Source organism: Drosophila willistoni, assembly GCF_018902025.1.
Source record: "Drosophila willistoni isolate 14030-0811.24 chromosome XL unlocalized genomic scaffold, UCI_dwil_1.1 Seg141, whole genome shotgun sequence".
NCBI lineage: Eukaryota > Metazoa > Arthropoda > Insecta > Diptera > Drosophilidae > Drosophila > Drosophila willistoni.
In genome coordinates, this window is record NW_025814052.1 from 549,226 (window position 1) to 567,634 (window position 18,409).

The following is an 18,409-nucleotide window of genomic DNA, read 5'->3' on the forward strand; positions in this document are numbered from 1 at the left end:
CACAATTCCCAAATAAAGGGAAAATATCGCTGATTTTTCAAAAATGATCAAAGAGGTATGAATGATTCGTCTTTCGCTTTTGATAACCAAACGAATTAGTTAATTAGTATAAAAACATTGATTTGAATTGATTGAACTTAAATAAATTCCTAACATAATTGTAATATTCACATTAGTTATAATTGCAGTATGAATGAATGGAATTGAAAATAACTTCTTTTAGCAATGAACTGATTTTTAAATTCAAATATTTAACTTTAATTTTTGGCACGACTGTTTAGTCTCTCTTTATCTCTCTCTCTCTCTCTCTCTCTCTCGCTCGCTCTCTATCTCTTCCATACTTTTGCTCATTTATTTAAATTTCTTCTCTTTCGTTTCCCCTTAGCATCGTTTTATGGTGAAAATTAGTTTGATATTTAGGCCAAACTCTTAAATTTGATTCACAGAGAGATATGCAAATGGCGAGCAACAAAAATAAAACTAAGAAATTCGCCATGTGAAAAATATCAAATCATAAAAGAATGATAGAAACAAAAAAAAAAGAAAGAAATACGAAAACAAAATCAAAATGCAAAAACAACAACAATTCACCTGGAAAGAATTTCTTTTCGCATTAGTCTTTTTTGTAGCCCGCCCAAGACTAATGAACCCAAAACGTGTATATTAAAATAATATTAACGTATGAAAAGAGCTGAGATGAAGAGTTGTAAGAAAACTATGTAAGTTTGGCAAATTAGGTATTTCAGATTGTTTCTTAGTCTCAGACTAAGTAGCAAGTTGAGATTTTTAAATAAATCTAACATTGTCAAAGAACGAATGGCACGAATGGCATCGCATAAGATTCCCAATTTGTTTGATATCGAGTGATAAAAGCTAAACAGTTTTGAGTTAAAGAATCGCATAAAATTACTTTCATTCGTTTCAAGTACTGGGTATCTTTTTTTCGGACTTTGGCTGCTATTAGTGTAAGCCATGCTTTGCTCTTCGCTTTCGTTTAACTAAACGCATTCGTTTTTTTCTCGCTTGTTTTGTTAGTTTTGGTTTTATGGGGACTTAGAAAGCCCTTGCCAAAGACAAACATCATAAATCGAGAGAAAGACAAAGAGACAGACACATGGCCACCAGAGAATGTAAGTGAAAGAGAGTAACCCAACATCAATTTATGATTATAGCAAACGATCATCATCATCCACAAGACTATAAAAATCAAATTCACTTTAAATGAAAATTTTTTAGATTCGAATTTAACTACCACGAAATATAGATAGTTTTTTATTTTAGGCCTCATCATAAAGAAATGCAAATCAATAAATTTGTAATCAGATTTCCAATTTTCTTAAACTATTAAATTTTTTGACTCATGAGATACAAAAAACTTCTTTGCTTTCATTTTCTTAGGGTATATGATATTCGTTAATTTGGAATTTGTTACTTTGGAATTTATTGTTTTATTTTTGATGTTTTGTTTTGTTTTATGTTTGTTCTATTGATTTCAAGTTTGGGCTTTTTTTTTGTTTTTTGTGTATTTCCAATAATTTGTTTTATATTGTTTGGACAGCCGTTTTTCGGTGCCATCTATCCATGGGATGCCATGAATGGGATTTTGGCTACCGTTCTGCAGCTTCTATGTCAAGATCAGTCAAGTGGTTGTCAAGAGCTGTACAGAGCCGTCCGAAAGCCACATAAGACAATATAATAAACATAAAAGACAGATCAAGACAGAGCGTAAGAGAGAGAAAGAGAGGGGAAGAGACAAAGTCGTTACAAGCTTTACTTTCACTTGTGCAAACAGAAATACACACTGACTCCAAGAACGAACGAAGGCAAGGGTCATCATCATTACTTTAACCAACATCATCATCATCATCATCATCATCACCATCTCCAACATATCTCGTTCCGTCATCATCATTACGAGCAACGTTTTTCGACTTGACGTTGGATTTTACAAGCCCCGTCAAAGCGTTTCAGTAGCATGCCACGGGTCTAGCCAAGCAGTTCTACGCATTCCCATTCAAATTGTCAAATTTTGAATTGTCTATCGGTTTCTTGGTTTAGTTTTCTTTTTTGTTTGTTTGTTTTTGTTTTGTTTCGTGTGTGTGTGTGTGTGTCTTTTTGCATGCCAAATCACGCGATTAGAAGAAGGCACCAAGGCCTGCTACAAACTCTGACCGTCATACATATCACATTGACCCTACTTCTGGGCAGTGTCGATTGCGGCCTGCACAAATGGCATCTGATGATGAACACATTTCGCTATCTGCAGGAGACGATGCTAAGGAACAGCCTGGAGCGAGCCCGTCTCAATTATGGCATTGTGTTTGAGTGTCGCACCATGTGAGTAGGCCGACATTGTGATCATATTTCCCAATCAATCACTATCTCTAAGTGTATAACGTTTTGCAGTTCCGATCGAGATTTCGGCGAAGAAGTTCATTTCCATTTGCAGTTGGGCGACTTGCGTGGTTTTCGTCGATTGGATGCTAAAAAGAAATTGGCATTATTTCTACACGGTTGGAATGATCAAGGCAGCAAAGATTGGGTGCAAGAGCTCTTGTTGAGTGAGTACTCGTAGCTTGACTGACAAACGAGAAGAGTTAGGGCACATGGCTATCGATAATGAAGCAGAATAGAGCCGACACTTCATTTCGATAGGCAGGTTTAGACTCACGTCTGGTTCAAAGTCTTTGTTTGGCAAGCTTGCCTTTTCTTCTACAGGAAATCTGAAATCGCACATTAAGAGAGAACACAACATTAATTTTGTTTCATTTCAGCTTGGACTCTGTTCGATGCGAATTACAATGTGTGTGTTGTGGATTGGGGAAATTTGTCACAAAATGATTACAAGAGTGCCTCCATGTCCATATTTGATGTCGGCCTAACTGTAGCTGGTATCATAATGGCCCTAGAGGAATTGCGTCCACGGCATTTTCATCGACGAAATGTGACCCTGGCCGGCTATAGTCTAGGTGCCCATGCCGCTGGCTATGCAGGAGCCGTTTTGGATGGCGAGGTAGAGCAAATCATTGGCTTGGATCCGGCTGGTCCACTATTTACCCTGCCCTCTGATGTGTCGCCCAAATATCGTTTGGATCCCACAGATGCCCAATTTGTTCAAGTGTTGCACACCTCGGGCGGCACTCTGGGCACCAGTTTAAAGTGCGGCCATGCGGACTTCTATCCGAATGGAGGCCGCGCACCGCAAAAGAATTGCCGCATGTTTATGAATCTCAGGGACATGCAGAACACGAGTGAGTCAACTAATTGACAGCAGAGAATTTCTATTTTTGCAGTTTTGCCATTAACATTTTCGGTGTGTGTTTAGATCCGATTGCCTGCAGTCATTCATCGGCGGCTATCTTTTTTCGCCAATCCATGGATCCGGAATACCCTTTTGTGGGAACACAGTGTGGCAGCTATCGTGAGTTTACAGCTGGCCATTGTGAGGGCAATGGACGGGCCCGATTCGGCATTCACTCCCATCGTAGGGCTGAGGGTAGCTATTACTTTGACACGGGTTCCCAGCAGCCGTATGTGCAGCGTCGTCGTGAGGATCTGTGGTCAATTGGACGGCAAGCCAGCACGAGAGCAGGATCTGGAGTTCGATCTGGAACAGGTCTAAGAGTCAAGGGCAAAAGCAAAGTTATTCGGCTACAAATATGGAGAACTGGCTGGAGAAGACGACAACGTGAAAGGAATCGTTGTGCATTTAAATAGTGGCAAAACACTCAGTGGGAGTGGGGTGGGACTTTTGTCTGTGTGAGTGTGTGTGTGTGTGTGCATGGGTGGCTATGAGTGAGTGTTATGTGTGTTTGTCTGAGAGAGAAAGCTAATAGTTCCTAGATGTCTTAGTTTTAAATTGCCTTATGTATGAGGAATTGTTTCACAACCATTTTTACATTAACCTATCAATGGCTTATATTCAAGCAATTCATAATAAATATGAATACGATGAAGAAAAAAAAACATTTAGCCTTAACAACATAATAATCAAAGAATTAAAATGAAATCCCGTTCAGCGAAACCTTCAACTTTTCGACCCGAGCAGAAAGTGTCTCCTATATATTGACTGGAGATTGAATTAAATCATCATTTTGGTGGTGGAAATCGGGTATTTGGATTGATTCGGGTTCCTTAAAGTATGCCATGGAACTGTAAGTTAAATGACTAAATAGTTTAGGCACAAATCGTTAAACACACCAAATTCTAGCCCTAGCAATCAGCTTATTGACTATGGGTTAAGATGCAAGCAATCCAATTAGATATTAACCACTTCTTTGCCCTCCACTTGGTTGAAGGTCACTTTTGACGTTTAATTTGGTCCATTGAAATGAAGTGTATGTTGCCAGGCATTATAATGATACCGTATGCCACATTGCCATAAAAATTAACGTTCATAATTAAACACCAGGTTCATGTCCAGGTCCAGGTCCAGGTTCGGGCCATCTCAGTGTCTCGTTTCTCACCCACACGCAGTTGCTGTTGCTTTCTCTGTCTTTGTCTTTGTGTTTCTCTGCAACCACACATGCATATAAAACAATTTAACACTTAACGTGGCCAGAAGCTGAAATAAAAAACGCATAACTCATGCGAGAAGTCGACGGCGCCATAAATTTCATAAACAGCTACAAAACAGGAAGCAGCCGGCGAAAAAAAAGAAAGAAAGAAAACGAAATATAAACGAAAGAACAACTTGCACCTCGAGTGGAATGTTCAACACGAAATGAGAGAGAGAGTGAGAGAGAGGGAGGGAGAGAGAGAGAGGGAGTTCAAAATATTAACTACCTTTTAGGAACAAGCAGCAAGCCAAGCCAAGCCAAGGGCCAAGCTGACGTCAAGTTGTAGAAAATTATGTTTTACAATGCGAAAATTGAATTTCAGTTTATTGTTTTTTCGCTTCTCATTTTTGTTTTACGATTAAACTGTAAACTGCAGTCGACTTTTTGACCCAGGTTCTGTTGCGTACAACTCACAACCGACACACCCCCCCCTTAGCCCTTGCCCCATACACCATACCACTCCCATGCAATGTCCAATGTTAACCTAGAAGAAAAATATCCCCCAACTTCATCAATTCGATCCTCTCCTCTTCAACCAGCCATTGTTGCAAGTCAACGAACGAGCCAGAGGGCCAAGAAATGTGTGTGTGTGGGTGTGGACGAGTTTCCATTTTGTGCAACCTTTTGTAGTCGTCAACATGCAACACACAAAAAATACAACATTTCGTGGAACAGCAACAAAATTTCACAGCCTGCCAAATTGAACGGAAATATTAAAAAAAAAACAGAAAGAGTAAAAAAAACAACAAATGGAAACCGAAGATTATGTACTCTCAGGGGTTACTTTAACTTTTCTTTAATTCTGTTGAAATAACATTTATCGAAACAGGTTTAAAATCGAATTAATGTAGATATATATAACTGTGAGTAAAGATCATCTGTACGATATTTTGTTTTATTTGCTCCTCAATCTGGATATGATAGATTCCCCTAGCTCTATACCATACTCTATATTTGATGGAAACCAAAATATCGAAGGAATCTTGATATAGAAACTGACTCATCAAATTGTTGGACTCACCTTTTTTTTTTTGTGGAGAGAATAACATTGAAGAAAACGAAAAGAAATGGAAAATTGTTGGTGAAATTTAAATTTTAAACAAACACTTGGTCTTTCTAGTCTTTGTTGAAAGTTGCTAAGTGGATATCGCAAATGTAAACTAAACAATTGCCCAAAACAAAAACAAACAAAACAAAAACACAAAAAAAAAAATCTTTTAAGTGAAACGAAAGAAAAGTGAAATGAAACAACAGAATAAAATGTAAAGTAAATCGAATGCAAATTAGCTAAAGTCAACAAGTTGAACTGACAAAATTATCCCAAAATTAAATTTCCATGAAAATTCTTAAAAAGAAAGTAAAAAACTGAAAATATTTAACCCATTCAATGTGATCGTTTTGCCAAGGAAGTTTACTGAAAGGAGTTCAGTTTGATTTTCATTAACGATTCGATTAACGATTTTGAGAGCCTCAGAGACTAAGACCTTTAATTAGCTTGAAGAATTAACCGAAATCAAATGCTAAATCAATGTGGTTGCTCCATTTAAGCTAATATATTACCCTGTTGCTTTAACCATTTAACCAAACAAGTTGACGGCACACACACACACACACACACACACACACAAAAGCTCGCACACAGCCAAAGATAGAAAAAAGCAACCGCAAATTGCAATGAAGACCATCAAAACGGGTCCTTTTCGTTCTTGCAACCGCCAAAGTGGCAAGCGTTAATGCGAAAATGACTCACCGAGTGAGGGCGGAAGAGAGTTGAGGGTAGAAGGTAAACTTTCTAAAATATACAACAAATTAACGTTTCCCGCCTCCCGGTTTCCACCCGCACATATTCCCCTTTTGTGGTATGCACGTTTGCCTCCCCCCCCCCCCCACACACAACCCCTCTAGTTCAAGCATACGTATTCATTGCACCTGCCAGAGTCCTTCTGCAGGATCCTGGGCGAAAGTTAAGTGTTTCTTTAGCTTAATAACGGAAACATTTTAGTTGCTACCGTTTGCTGGCGCTCCAAGTAGAAAAGAATAGCCTGGGGTATAAGGACATGCCCTGGTGCGGTGGCAGTGGTGATGTGGAGTGAGTAGGCTATACATAGACGCTTACACATAAACACATTCAAATGCTTCCGGCAATGTATAATAGCCGTGTACAAGGACGTCCAGGTCTTCAGCAGGAGAAGAGAACAAAAAAAGAAACAGCCACCAAGCAACGTACGCCCTCTAGTGGCTGTAAATAACTTGCAGCAGGTGCTGCACCATCGAAAAGCGAGAAAGGACGACAGCGACGGAGCCCAGGACTCCAGTTGGAGCTGTAGTCAAAGTCCGAGTTCCAATAGAAGACGGTGTCGAGGACGGAGATGTAGCCGAAGTGGCAAGACCTGCAGCTTGAGGCAACGTTTTCTTTTGATTACCCAGCCGTGCAGACCTTCTTGGCCATTGTTCTTCGGCCTTGCCCTGGCCATCGTGTACGTAGTAAGTGCAAATGAGCATGAAAGATGAAATATTAAGAGGCGTTCGAAGCAACAGAAATCGATAGAAACCTAGTAGATTTTCAATACACTGAGAGAAAATTAACAAATAGTTTGCTAAAGACAAAGTTAAGACCATTAATTGAGACTGAAACATTATCGACATTAGTAGGAAATATTTTAAACTAATGACCTTTTTTTTATTCAAGAAGAAGGATTCTTGAGTCTACCTGAAAGTTTGAAAATAGCCTAAAATTTTATGTCCCTATAAGTTTGGCGATCTTTATGAAGATCAGAGGGCGACTGCTCAGTCAGAGATTAAGTTTCACACCGCATTTTAGTAGGTATCCTTTTCCACTTTTCATTAAGTTTATAGTGTAGACCTTTTTCGAATTTGAGAATTTCGAAGTCCTGATTTGAAATTCTGGTTAGAATTTATAATTTTTGTAATAAAGTCTAAAGATATCACTTACTGACTGATTAGTTAGCCGTATGTAGACGAAGAGAATCGGTCTTAAGAGATCAAAAGTCGAAAGAAAATGTAGAGCTTAAAAATGTCGAAAACTGAAACTCTGATGACACTTATTACACTCGTTCACATTCCAAACACTGGGTATAATGACGCAAGTGCAAACAGCGAAATTTTCTTGCTACTTTTCACTTCAGCTCTCTCTTTTTCTCTCTATGGGCAACTCATTCTCCATCTGCATTCCCCAGTTGACCATGGGAGTACAGCAAAAGCAACAACAATAGCAAGCATCGGTGGCAAAAGCATTTCTGAGTACAGCCGCTCTGTGGCATGCTGCAACATGGCCACGATACGTTGGGGCTTCTTGGCAAAAGCTATGGCGCACTTGCGGCTCAAGTCTGGGGATGCCAGGATATCAGAATGCCAGGACATCAGGACAATGGCAGCCAGCTGCAATAATTGTTTCATAGAGAACCCGATGTATGAAGTGATATGAGCATAGCCTTACCAACTTTGTAGGTGCCCTGGTTAATGGTTTAATTTTTTGTTGCACTGCATCATTTATGCAAAGTAAAAGTTAAGAAATCCAAGTTGTAAATGGTCAGAGAACTGTTTTATTTTGACATAAGTTGATTAAAAAGTCTCCCTGTAAATTTTTATATATGATACTTTAATTTGGTAAGATTTTTCTTTGGACTGTGCAAAGGTTCTTCAAATTTACTTAGGAAAGTGTTCGAGATGTTCTGAATCATCTCTGATGAAGAGGAGACGACTATATTTAAGTTTAACACGATTGTTATAATTCCACTGGTAATAATCGCTTAGACAGTTACTTATTTTCTGTTTCGAACTAACCTTTGGCATTTTGTCTCTACCAATGTTGACCAACCCACAGGCACATCTACCTTACCGGTGTTTTTTTCTGCTTTTTCTAATGACACTAAAATATTGTGTTGCATCTTTTGCTTTATTATGCCACCATGGCACCGACCGTTGGGACACGACACCAACCACCTTTGTCCCCGTCTCCATCTCCGTCTCCATCTCCACCTCTGTTCCCATTCACCTTTTGCACTTGAAGTGATTAAATTTCCGCGAGGCTCTAAACAAAGAGTCCACTGCCACTGACCAGGCACAGAGCCATGGCATACAATTTAGTTAATAACTTTTTAGCAAAGCGCATCATAAACATTCCACCTCCCCGTTTCATCTCTCCCCTCGCCACTAACGCTCTTTCATTCTCTGACTCTATTTCACTCACCATGTCCCCACCCACAGGCACGTCACTTTCCTTCAGGACTGCGCTTTTGTTTTAACAAATGGTCAGCAATAAAGTAAACGCAGCAGATTACGACTGGGGACCAGAGTGAAATGATTCTAAATAAGAAGCAGAAGAAAACAAAAAATGAGAAAAGCAAAGCGAACCATGAACCACACACCATACCATACTACACGCCATTAAAAACGACGAAATATCTACACTTTTGTTTCTTCAACAAACAGAAGGGCCATTGTCTTTAACTGACCAATCGACTGTATAATATTTTTCTAAAGGATTTATTAAAACATCTTTTCATTGCGAGTTTTACCTCTTTCACTTAATCTTAGACTGTCATGTCTATCGATATATACCCCAAGTCAATTGGTCAATGAAATATTAAGTGAGCAATTTGTTTCGATGTTTCTTATGACAAATCAAGGTTGGCCTTGATTTTAAAACCAAAATAGACGTAGATTATGATAACTGAATTACAGTGTGGGGGGGTATAAATAGAATGAGTGATTCTTTTCTGCGTTGGTTAGAAAAGCTAAATAGTTAACACTTTTAGCTCCATCGAGAGTTAATAAAATCTTTTCATTGATCGAAGAGAAAAACCTAAATCCATGAGTGCGTGACTCACGCTGCCAACTCGAATTCAGTATGCCATGTGTGGTACAAAAGCCTTGATAGTTGATATGCGTTTATTTTTTCTTTTGCTTTGCCTGTGTTTGGTTCCTTCTGTACGTTAACTTATTTTTTTGTTTTGTTGGTCTGCGCTAAGGATGCTTTTAACCAAGCAACAAGGACATGGCAGAAGAGCTGCTACAACTTAAGCTTAGCAATGACAGTGGCGTGAAAGTGGCCAAAGAAAGCAGTGGAATACGAGACCAGTCCGGGAAGGGGAATTAGAGAGACAGAGAGAGATAGAGAGTGAGAGAGATATATACATAGTTAGCTAGGTGGTTAGATAGAGAGGTGGTGAGCGCTGTGGTGTGAAGGGGACGACGGAAACGGATAAGCACAAAAACGGAGACAATGCGGAAAATTGTAAGACACTAAAATTGGCTAAAAGGACTCAACAGCCGTACGTACAGCCAAGAGTATAACATGCATATATCTATGTGTATGCGTGTGTGTGTGTGTGTGTGGCGTGTAGTTGTAGTCAAAAGTTGTAGTTGTATTTGGTAGTATGTTGATGCTGTTTGGTGTTGAGGGAAGGAACTCATAAAAGTGAGCAACAAATTTCATTGTTTATGGCCAAGCTCCCGGATATGCTTATACTACATGCATACACATACATACATACATATGTGTGTAATATATAAATATACTCATACTTATGCTTGTAAGTGTGTGTGTGTGTGTGTGTGTGTGTATGTTCAATTTGCTTGCTATAATGGTGAGCAATTTCATTTTAGGCCTTTACTCCTCTCGCCCTTTTTCTACTTTATGCATTCATAAATAAAAATTAGTTTCACTTCCATCTTGACTTTCTATTTTCAGAGCCAACAAAGTGTTTCGATCAAACCAGAAACCTTTCAAGAACTTTAAATCTTCGTCAAATTTTTCAAATTCTTTTTCAGCATTCAACAGATTTTTGGCTAGACTAGGTTTATTTAATAATGTTTAGTTTTATTTTTTCTTTTTCAAATATTCATTTTGACAATTGTTTTATCTTGAAAATAACTTAATCAAGTTTATTGCAATTCATTTTAAATTTAATGGAATTTCTATGCCAATTATGTATTTGGCTCTAACTATTTCGAAGACTAAAAGAGAACTAAGTTGAAACTAGATGATGAATAATTTTTGAATTCTCAACTATCATTTCCTTTAGAGTTTCACAATACCAATAATAGATATTAATAATATATAAATTGGATTTAAAAGAATTTATAAAAATTTAACATTTAACTTTCTCCTTAGCAATATTGCGCTGTCTGATTTATGGCTTTTACGAATATTACTCTCTACGAAGTAGAGAGACAAAAAATAAAATGGACAAAAAAAAAAAATTGCAAAGCGTGAAATTAAATTTGACTTGCCAATATTCTCGATTTCATAGATAAGTATACATAGTCTGCCATGTATATTTTTCTTCATTTTAGTTCTTTTTTGGCTGCACGCAAGGCAAAGGGAACTAAACCGTAACGAAAACTGTCCATGGCCATGGATTTTTACTGGGCACTAAAATTATATTTTCATTGTTATGGCTAAGTGTGAGTGCCTGTGTGTGGGTGCGTGTTTCGGTATGTGAGTGTGTGTGTGTGTTTTGAAAATATAGCCGGCTATTGAAAAGAAAATAGTCATTGAAATTGGGAAAAATTTGTCCCGAGCATTTGAAATGGTTTCAGCTCCCAAGTCGAAGAGCAACTAAAACGAATTGCGGCAAGTGGCACAGTCAGTCGGCAACATGAGGAAAGAATATGTTGAAGTTGAAAAGGAAATGTGGTGAGTTTCCCAACGAGCAAGAGCATAAGCGAACATGAGAGAGCAGGCGACGCAACAGTTGGTTCTATTGGAAGGATTGGAAGGACTCAGATTAAGACTTCGAAATTAGATTCAATTCGTATTTATACTAAGCGTCAAGTGGAATTTGTTATACATTCAAGTGATCCAATATAAGGATTAGTAGAGACATTTATATATGTATATCCTTTGAAACGGGCCGCATGTTTCAGTTATTTTACCTTTTAAACTTTTCATAAATTCAAAGAAACCGTTTAATAAACACAAACAAAATGAAATTTCCTTTCACCCTTCTACATTCGGTTAGGCTTTCTTTTGATTTTGTTAGGAATTAGAATAAATTAGATAGATAATAATAGATGATTTCCGTAGAAGGTCTTATTTTGCACCACTTAACTAATAGTAATCAGTTTATGATAAGTTTAACCTTTTTCTCAAATGGGTGACACCCTGTTACTCATGTAGCATGAGAAATATTTGTATAGCATACTCTGGGGCTCAAATTATATATGGCACTGTGGTTACAAAGTAAGTTTTTAATTAAAAAGGTAAAATATTGTGGACTAAATTTCAGTTTAAATTAGAAAGGAACTTTAGGATTATTCTAAATGTAGTCAATTAATGTCTTACATTCTTCTTTGAAATCGGTCAAATGTCAAATGTAATTATGTACTTGATCATACATATAAAAGTTCTCTAATTATGTTGGTTTTTCCAAATATTTTCTTTCGACTGTTTCTATATCATGGTAATCATGGTTTGAACAAATTTTCCCGACAGACAAACACCTTCAACTATTGTGCCCATTTATTTTGGTAATTTATTCACCTATCAACATTTTTCTCATCCATTTCGCCATTTACTCAAATTTTTCTACAAAAAACATAACAAAACATTTCGTTCTATCAAGATGCAATGAAAAAACTTATTTGTATTTATGTATATATGAAACAATTTTATTTGCGTTCTCGTGTAGGTCAAAGGGGGTGGGAAAGTTGGTCTGTGGGAGTGGCAGTTGTCGTGTGTGTGTGTGTGTGGTTGATCATGTTTTCGCACTTGTTATCAAGTCAAGGAAAAAATGCATCGTAAGTGGGGCAAAGTGTCGACCTCAACGAACCCTGTACCTAGCAATTTTTTGCATCGGTCCTTTTCATAGTGTGAAAGGATCCAACTGATAAAAAGGAACTAACTCCATTATCTATGCCATATAGACATATTTCTTGTTTTAGTTTTAATATTCCTTATGCTATGGGCAACTTTAGTATACCTTTCAATTAAAACGTACAGGGTATTTGTACATTGACAAAATTTATTTGCAAATTGTCATTTCATCTCAATTTTTGGCAATTTATATATACATATATGTATGTATATATTTTTTCGTGTTGCCTAATTCCTGGCATTACTTTTTGTTCATGCTCCAATTAAATGCAAATTTTCGAAAAAGAATTTGTGCTTTCTCCCTCTCTCTCTCTTTCTCTCTCTCTCTCTTTATTTTTACCGTAACACTTGCAACGATATATGTATGTATATATCTTTATATGTATTCAGGTACAGCGGAGAAATAAAAATAAAAAATACGCAACGAATATTTCTATTTATTTTATCTAAAAAAAATTGTATTACAAAAAGGTGAATGAAAATTGGCAATACTGAAAATTAATAAATATATATATTTGAAATATGCAAAACCATTTGGGGGAAAAATGACTGTGTACGAAGCCAAAATACAACATACTTGAATAAATACCAAAAACCGACATTTTATCAACTCGTCATATTACGCTATGAATATTTCATTCATCTCCGACAAAAAGAAACAAAACTACTATTGCATTACTTTTATGAATTGAACTATTAAAATAGCCAGAGGAATCCTACGAACTCCCTGTACCCTATAGGAATCCTATGAAACATTAGAGTCTTTTGAAAATCTCTATTAATGTTTAATTCTTCCCATTGCATTTCATTTTTGTTGAATTTTCGATGGCATAAATGAATTCTCTTACCAGTTTTGGCCTTTGTAGAAATAAATAAAATAAAGTTCAGGTTTTGAAGTTCAGCGTCTCTTACATCATATCGTGGGCCAGTACCCACTAAAGTTGAAGACTTCTCAAAATTCGAGGCACATTTTTTAACGTAAAAGTGTGGCCTTTGGTCACGAGTTATACACTTCGCATAGTCTTTAAATGGGGCGAAGTGAAGTGCTTTGTAATTACAATTTTTAACTATATTGTTTGTCAACTTAACTATGCCAATACTATATACATATGTACATAGTATGTTCATTGGCATTTTTATTGTTTATTTATTTGCACAATTTAAAATAAATGGCTGAGAAAAGATTTAGCTTAACATTCACAGTTTAGTTCAGTTCCGTTTTGCCTGCACACACACACACACACACACATCCGGTGTGCTTATCATAAAATAAAATTTCTGATAAAATGAAATCCACAGGGCCAGAATATGTAACGAGACCCAAGTGTAATGAAAACTGCATGCCCCTTGGTGTATGCGCGGCTGCTCTTTGGTTTAAAATTCTAATTTGGAATTCAAACATAAATTCTACAATCATCAGGAAAATAGAGTTGGGTAGCAGGTGAATAAGTGAACAACTCATTTCAGTTAATGAACAGTTAACCAAACTTGTTCCTTTTCTACTCACTCACTTGCTCAGTCACTCAAATGATTGGATTAGTAGATTCAAGCTGACCTTTATATTTGAGGGACGGTTAATATATTTTTTCACAAGAAACTGATCAAGGACCTCAGAAAACAATAAAGTCAGTACAAAGCTGAGCAAGAGTATCAGTGAATAAACTGAACAAGTGGGCCAGTGATTCAACTGATCAAATGAGTTGAGTGAGTAAATGAACTTGTTCAAGTAATAAAAAGTAAGTTAGCCTGACGGATATAGTTATACAAAACGATTTTGGTAAATTTATTTATATTAAACTTAAATGAGAATTGAAGAATTTCCTTGACTGGTGTATTTACTTATAAAAACGTTTCAGAAAATGTTTTTAAACAAAATGTTGTGTTGTCGATTAGCACTCCCTACTGAAAGAAAAGAATTCCTAATATTTCACAGATAAAAAGAAAAGATCGAAACTTTCAAGAATTAATTTATAAATGAGAAGGCATCCTAGAATTACTATATCCTTAAGATGAAGATTGCTGGGGACTTGAATTATTTTTTAATTATTACAATTTGGCAAAATGCTTTTCCACACAATAACAATCCCATCCCTGAGATCCTTAAGAGAGATCTCTGAGTTGAGTGTTGAGTTGTTGAATCAGAAAATCAATGAAGTCCGTAGTTAATTATCTAGATAAATTTATCTTTCAAAGATAAATTTCTTATCTTTTTAAACTTCTGCTATATAAGTAAAACTTAAAGCACAAATAATTATACTTTTAATTATTGTTTCGTGCCCCTAAACTATTAAAGAATTCGTTGGGTCAACAACAATCGCTAGAATTACTCTGTCTAGGTAGAAAGATCGACCTTTCTTCAAGATGATTTGTTTCAACTCGAATTAAGTATACAATAAAAGGTTTTTTTTTAAGCACTTTGGATCATAACTTTTTTTTTTTTTGTCATATATACCTATGTATATATGTCCACAACTCGAATGTACAATATGCACACACATACACATACACATACATTCATTATGTTATTGTCCATTATATCTCTTATGCAATGGGCACAAAAAACGGAAAAGACAACAACAGCAGCAGCAGCCACATAAAAGCCAAGCGAAGCCAACGCATGCAGCATTTGCAGCTTGTGCCGTTTACAGCGTTTACTTTACAACTCTCAACTAACTTACTTGCCCTGGAACGTGTACCAACTGCGCCGCGGCGCTGCTGGCGCTGTCATGCTAACCGCCATTTGGCTCTGACTGCCGCTGACGCTGTCGCAGACGCTGCAGAGCTGTTGTAGCGCAGTCAACTCTGGGTCTTTGCTGCTTTAGTCAATCAGTGCATGCTTGAGCTTAAGCACTGGCCACAGTGGTACGAGAGTGCTATGAAATGTTTAAATCGTTAGGACTAGGAATGAAAACTCCTCCTGCAGAGGAGGCAAAATTTGAGAAATTATTATCAATAAAATAATTCAAAAAATAATTCAAAAAAATATAGACCACATAATGTCTGTTCAGGGCGACGCTTTTTAAAACTTTTTAACATTAAAATCAATAACTAACAGTTATTATCAAATAATGTTATTTGTTACAAATGATTTAAATACAAAATAAACAGACTTAGGTAAAATTAAGCATATGTCAGAGAGGCTACATTTGCAAAATTAAACTTTACTTGTAATTCACAACTAGTTTTAGCATTTATGTATTGGGTTACACAACATACCAGATTTTAATGTGATTAAAATTGGTGGTATACGAAATAGCGGCTGATTACATCGAGTCGGATTTTCAAATATTTATTCAAATTCTCTACATCGAAATACCTGATATGGCCACTTTGAGCCACTGTGCCCAAGAGCAAGTCGGGTCCGGTTCGCCTCGATGTTGACTTCGCCACCGTCTACGTTGACGTCGACGTCGGCGTCAGTTTTTCGTATCACATATATTTTTCCATTTTTTCATTATTTCAGTTTTTTTTTCGCTTTTTGTGGCTGCATAAAGTTTAAACAATTTGGCCGCCGTTTAGTTCTCTTTCGTGTGCGCCAAAAACAAGTAACCAAAAAACCAAACTAAAGAAAACCAAATTTTGGCGCTTGGCGGCAAATTTCATTTTCAATATCGAATTTCGGGTTTTTTTTTCTTAATTTTTCTTGAATTGCTTCACTAATTGATTAGAAAGCGAGTGAGTTGAATTACATATAAGCAGACAAATAATAAAAAAAATAAAAAAAAAACATTCAACAAATATTAAAACTATTGTTTGTAATATTTTTGCGTAGTTTTTTTATGATTGTAATTATTATTTTTTCTGCCTTTTTTTTGGGTTTGCAATTTGTGTGTGTGTGTTTGGCAAGAGGTTTAAACATTAACCCCTCGCCTCAAATTGCTTTTATGTTATGCAAAAAAAAAAAAAAAACAAAAAATACAAAAGAAAAGTTTATATGTGTGAAATTTCGAATTGAATCGAAGAAAAGTGAAAAAAAAGAAAATGTTTAACACCAACAACAAATAAAAAAGGCAAACACAAAATGAAACCTTCAATGGCCTTGAAACAGTTACAAATTCAAAGATAAGAAATGATTGTTGAGATTTGGTTTGAATTCCAAATCAGTTTTGCGCCAGTTTCCATACCCTCTAACTCCAACCAGTTAGTGGGTATATTAAAATCGAGTAACATAGATATTGAGATATATAAAACTGAGCTCTTGAGCTCTCTAAACGTGGTTCATGGTGTAACTGTGGCATTTATTCTATGGAATAAAGTTTCTTAATCTCAAAGTATTCGCAGCTAAACAAGAGTGTATATCGATATATTGTTAATGGGTATTAAAAGTGCTTCATAGGATCAATTCTGTGTGTTTTCTCGCATAATTCGAGGCGCATGCGCAGCGGCGTGTAAACAATTTTGACCCAATTGCCAGGCTTCACTTGCCTCGCGGCCAGTAAATTGACGCGTTCGCCTTCAGTACAAATACCCAACGAGATGCTGGCTAACTGACTAACTGACTGACTGACTAACTGACTGAATGGCAGACAATGCACCGTGCTGCAAGTAACTGCTGCCTGCCATAAGTTGATTATGCAATGCAAACAGAAAACAAGAAACCAATAAAATAAAATTAACATGCTATGGTACATATGTACATACACACACACACACACATACAAACATATGTATTTAAAAGATACATTCATATATATACATACATATATACCTACTCGTTCGCATGTGCATTTTGTAAGTCATGCAAAAAGAAAAGTTCAATTTTGTGATGCAATCTTATACAATGCTTTGATTATTTAATTAAATAAGTGCTCTTTTAGGTAAATATTCTATTGTAGGCGATTTAATTTTAAATTTTGAAGTGACAATGACTTAATTTCGATTGATAAAGTGCATAGACAGATCCAGGAAGGAAGGCTAAATGGTCTTAACATCCCCCTAAATAACGATATTTCAAATCTTTCTTTTTTTTTGGTATTACTCTTTTAAGATCCGTTTATGATAAAATTCATGGATTTCTATAACTTTTCATAAATTCATTTATGCAATCTGAACTATGAATATATAAATAATTATTTTGAGTATTTCCTAAGCAGCATTTTGAAAAACTGAACAAAACACTTCAATTCTAAAGCCCTAGATGACCATAAACAGATTCAGTCTACTGCTGAGATCAAATTGTTTTCAATAATTTGTTAAATTTTGGACAACAAATGATGATACATACAATTGATGGTGGTGAAAAGCCACAACATAATCATAAATAATTCAAATTTTGTACTTTACTTCACTTCAATAATCCAATACAAAAGGAGATAAATGCCAACTGATGTAATTTTTTATTGCCGGATTAAGTCAGGATTTTTTTCTCCGAAAATTGGCACAACAGTTAGTCCTTAAGATTTGAATGCTGATTAAAAGAAGTTATGATAATTTGAAAATGAAGACTAAATTAGAGCGTCGTAAAATTAAAGGTTAACTTAAAAATTTTGCTGTTCAGTGGACCGCTTCTCTTTTGCTCATTAGCATGACTTACATTCCATTTGAAAATGAAAATTTTGAAGCATTAATTAGATATTCGTTTCCAAAATCGCTTAAAATCTGGCAAAGTTATAGATTCGCAAATTTAAGAGTCTTGAAGAATTATGCGAATTATGTAAACTAAATTTTTGTCCGTAGCATTTGCTAGTCTGGAACTGCACTAAGCCATCGTTGCACTAATGAGTTTTGCATTTATTTTTAGTTAGTCAATACTCATTTATATATTCACATACAATATACAATAATTTGTTAAATGTTTTTATAGCTTTTGCACGAATAAATTGCGAAAAATAGTCACAATATTTATTATTATTAATTAAAACCCAAAATGCTAGTCATTTAACGCTCAATTGAACACAAAAAGGTATTCAAAGCAAAAGAACAAAACATCAACATCATTGCATCTATTGAAATGCAACTACGGAAATTTAATAATTGAAATTAACTTTCGACGAATTAGTTTACAAACATT

The 18,409-nt window shown here is 35.9% G+C and overlaps 1 protein-coding gene across 1 annotated transcript; it reads left to right on the forward strand.

Moving 5' to 3' along the window:
- Positions 1–2,119: 2,119 nt before the first annotated feature.
- LOC6649206 (pancreatic triacylglycerol lipase) lies at positions 2,120–3,717 on the forward strand. Its single transcript, XM_002070976.2, has 4 exons — positions 2,120–2,337; positions 2,407–2,561; positions 2,775–3,251; positions 3,326–3,717. Exons 1-4 carry the CDS (start codon positions 2,120–2,122, stop codon positions 3,715–3,717), a joined length of 1,242 nt encoding a protein of 413 aa, XP_002071012.2.
- The last annotated feature ends 14,692 nt before the right edge of the window (positions 3,718–18,409 follow it).

Excerpts from the sequence above, each read along its gene's own strand:
- LOC6649206 (XM_002070976.2), top strand. The coding sequence starts at position 2,120 with ATGCCAAATCACGCGATTAGAAGAAGGCACCAAGGCCTGCTACAAACT. Across the intron at positions 2,562-2,774 it reads GGTGCAAGAGCTCTTGTTGA|CTTGGACTCTGTTCGATGCG; the intron begins GTGAGTACTCGT and ends GTTTCATTTCAG. Across the intron at positions 3,252-3,325 it reads CAGGGACATGCAGAACACGA|ATCCGATTGCCTGCAGTCAT; the intron begins GTGAGTCAACTA and ends GTGTGTGTTTAG.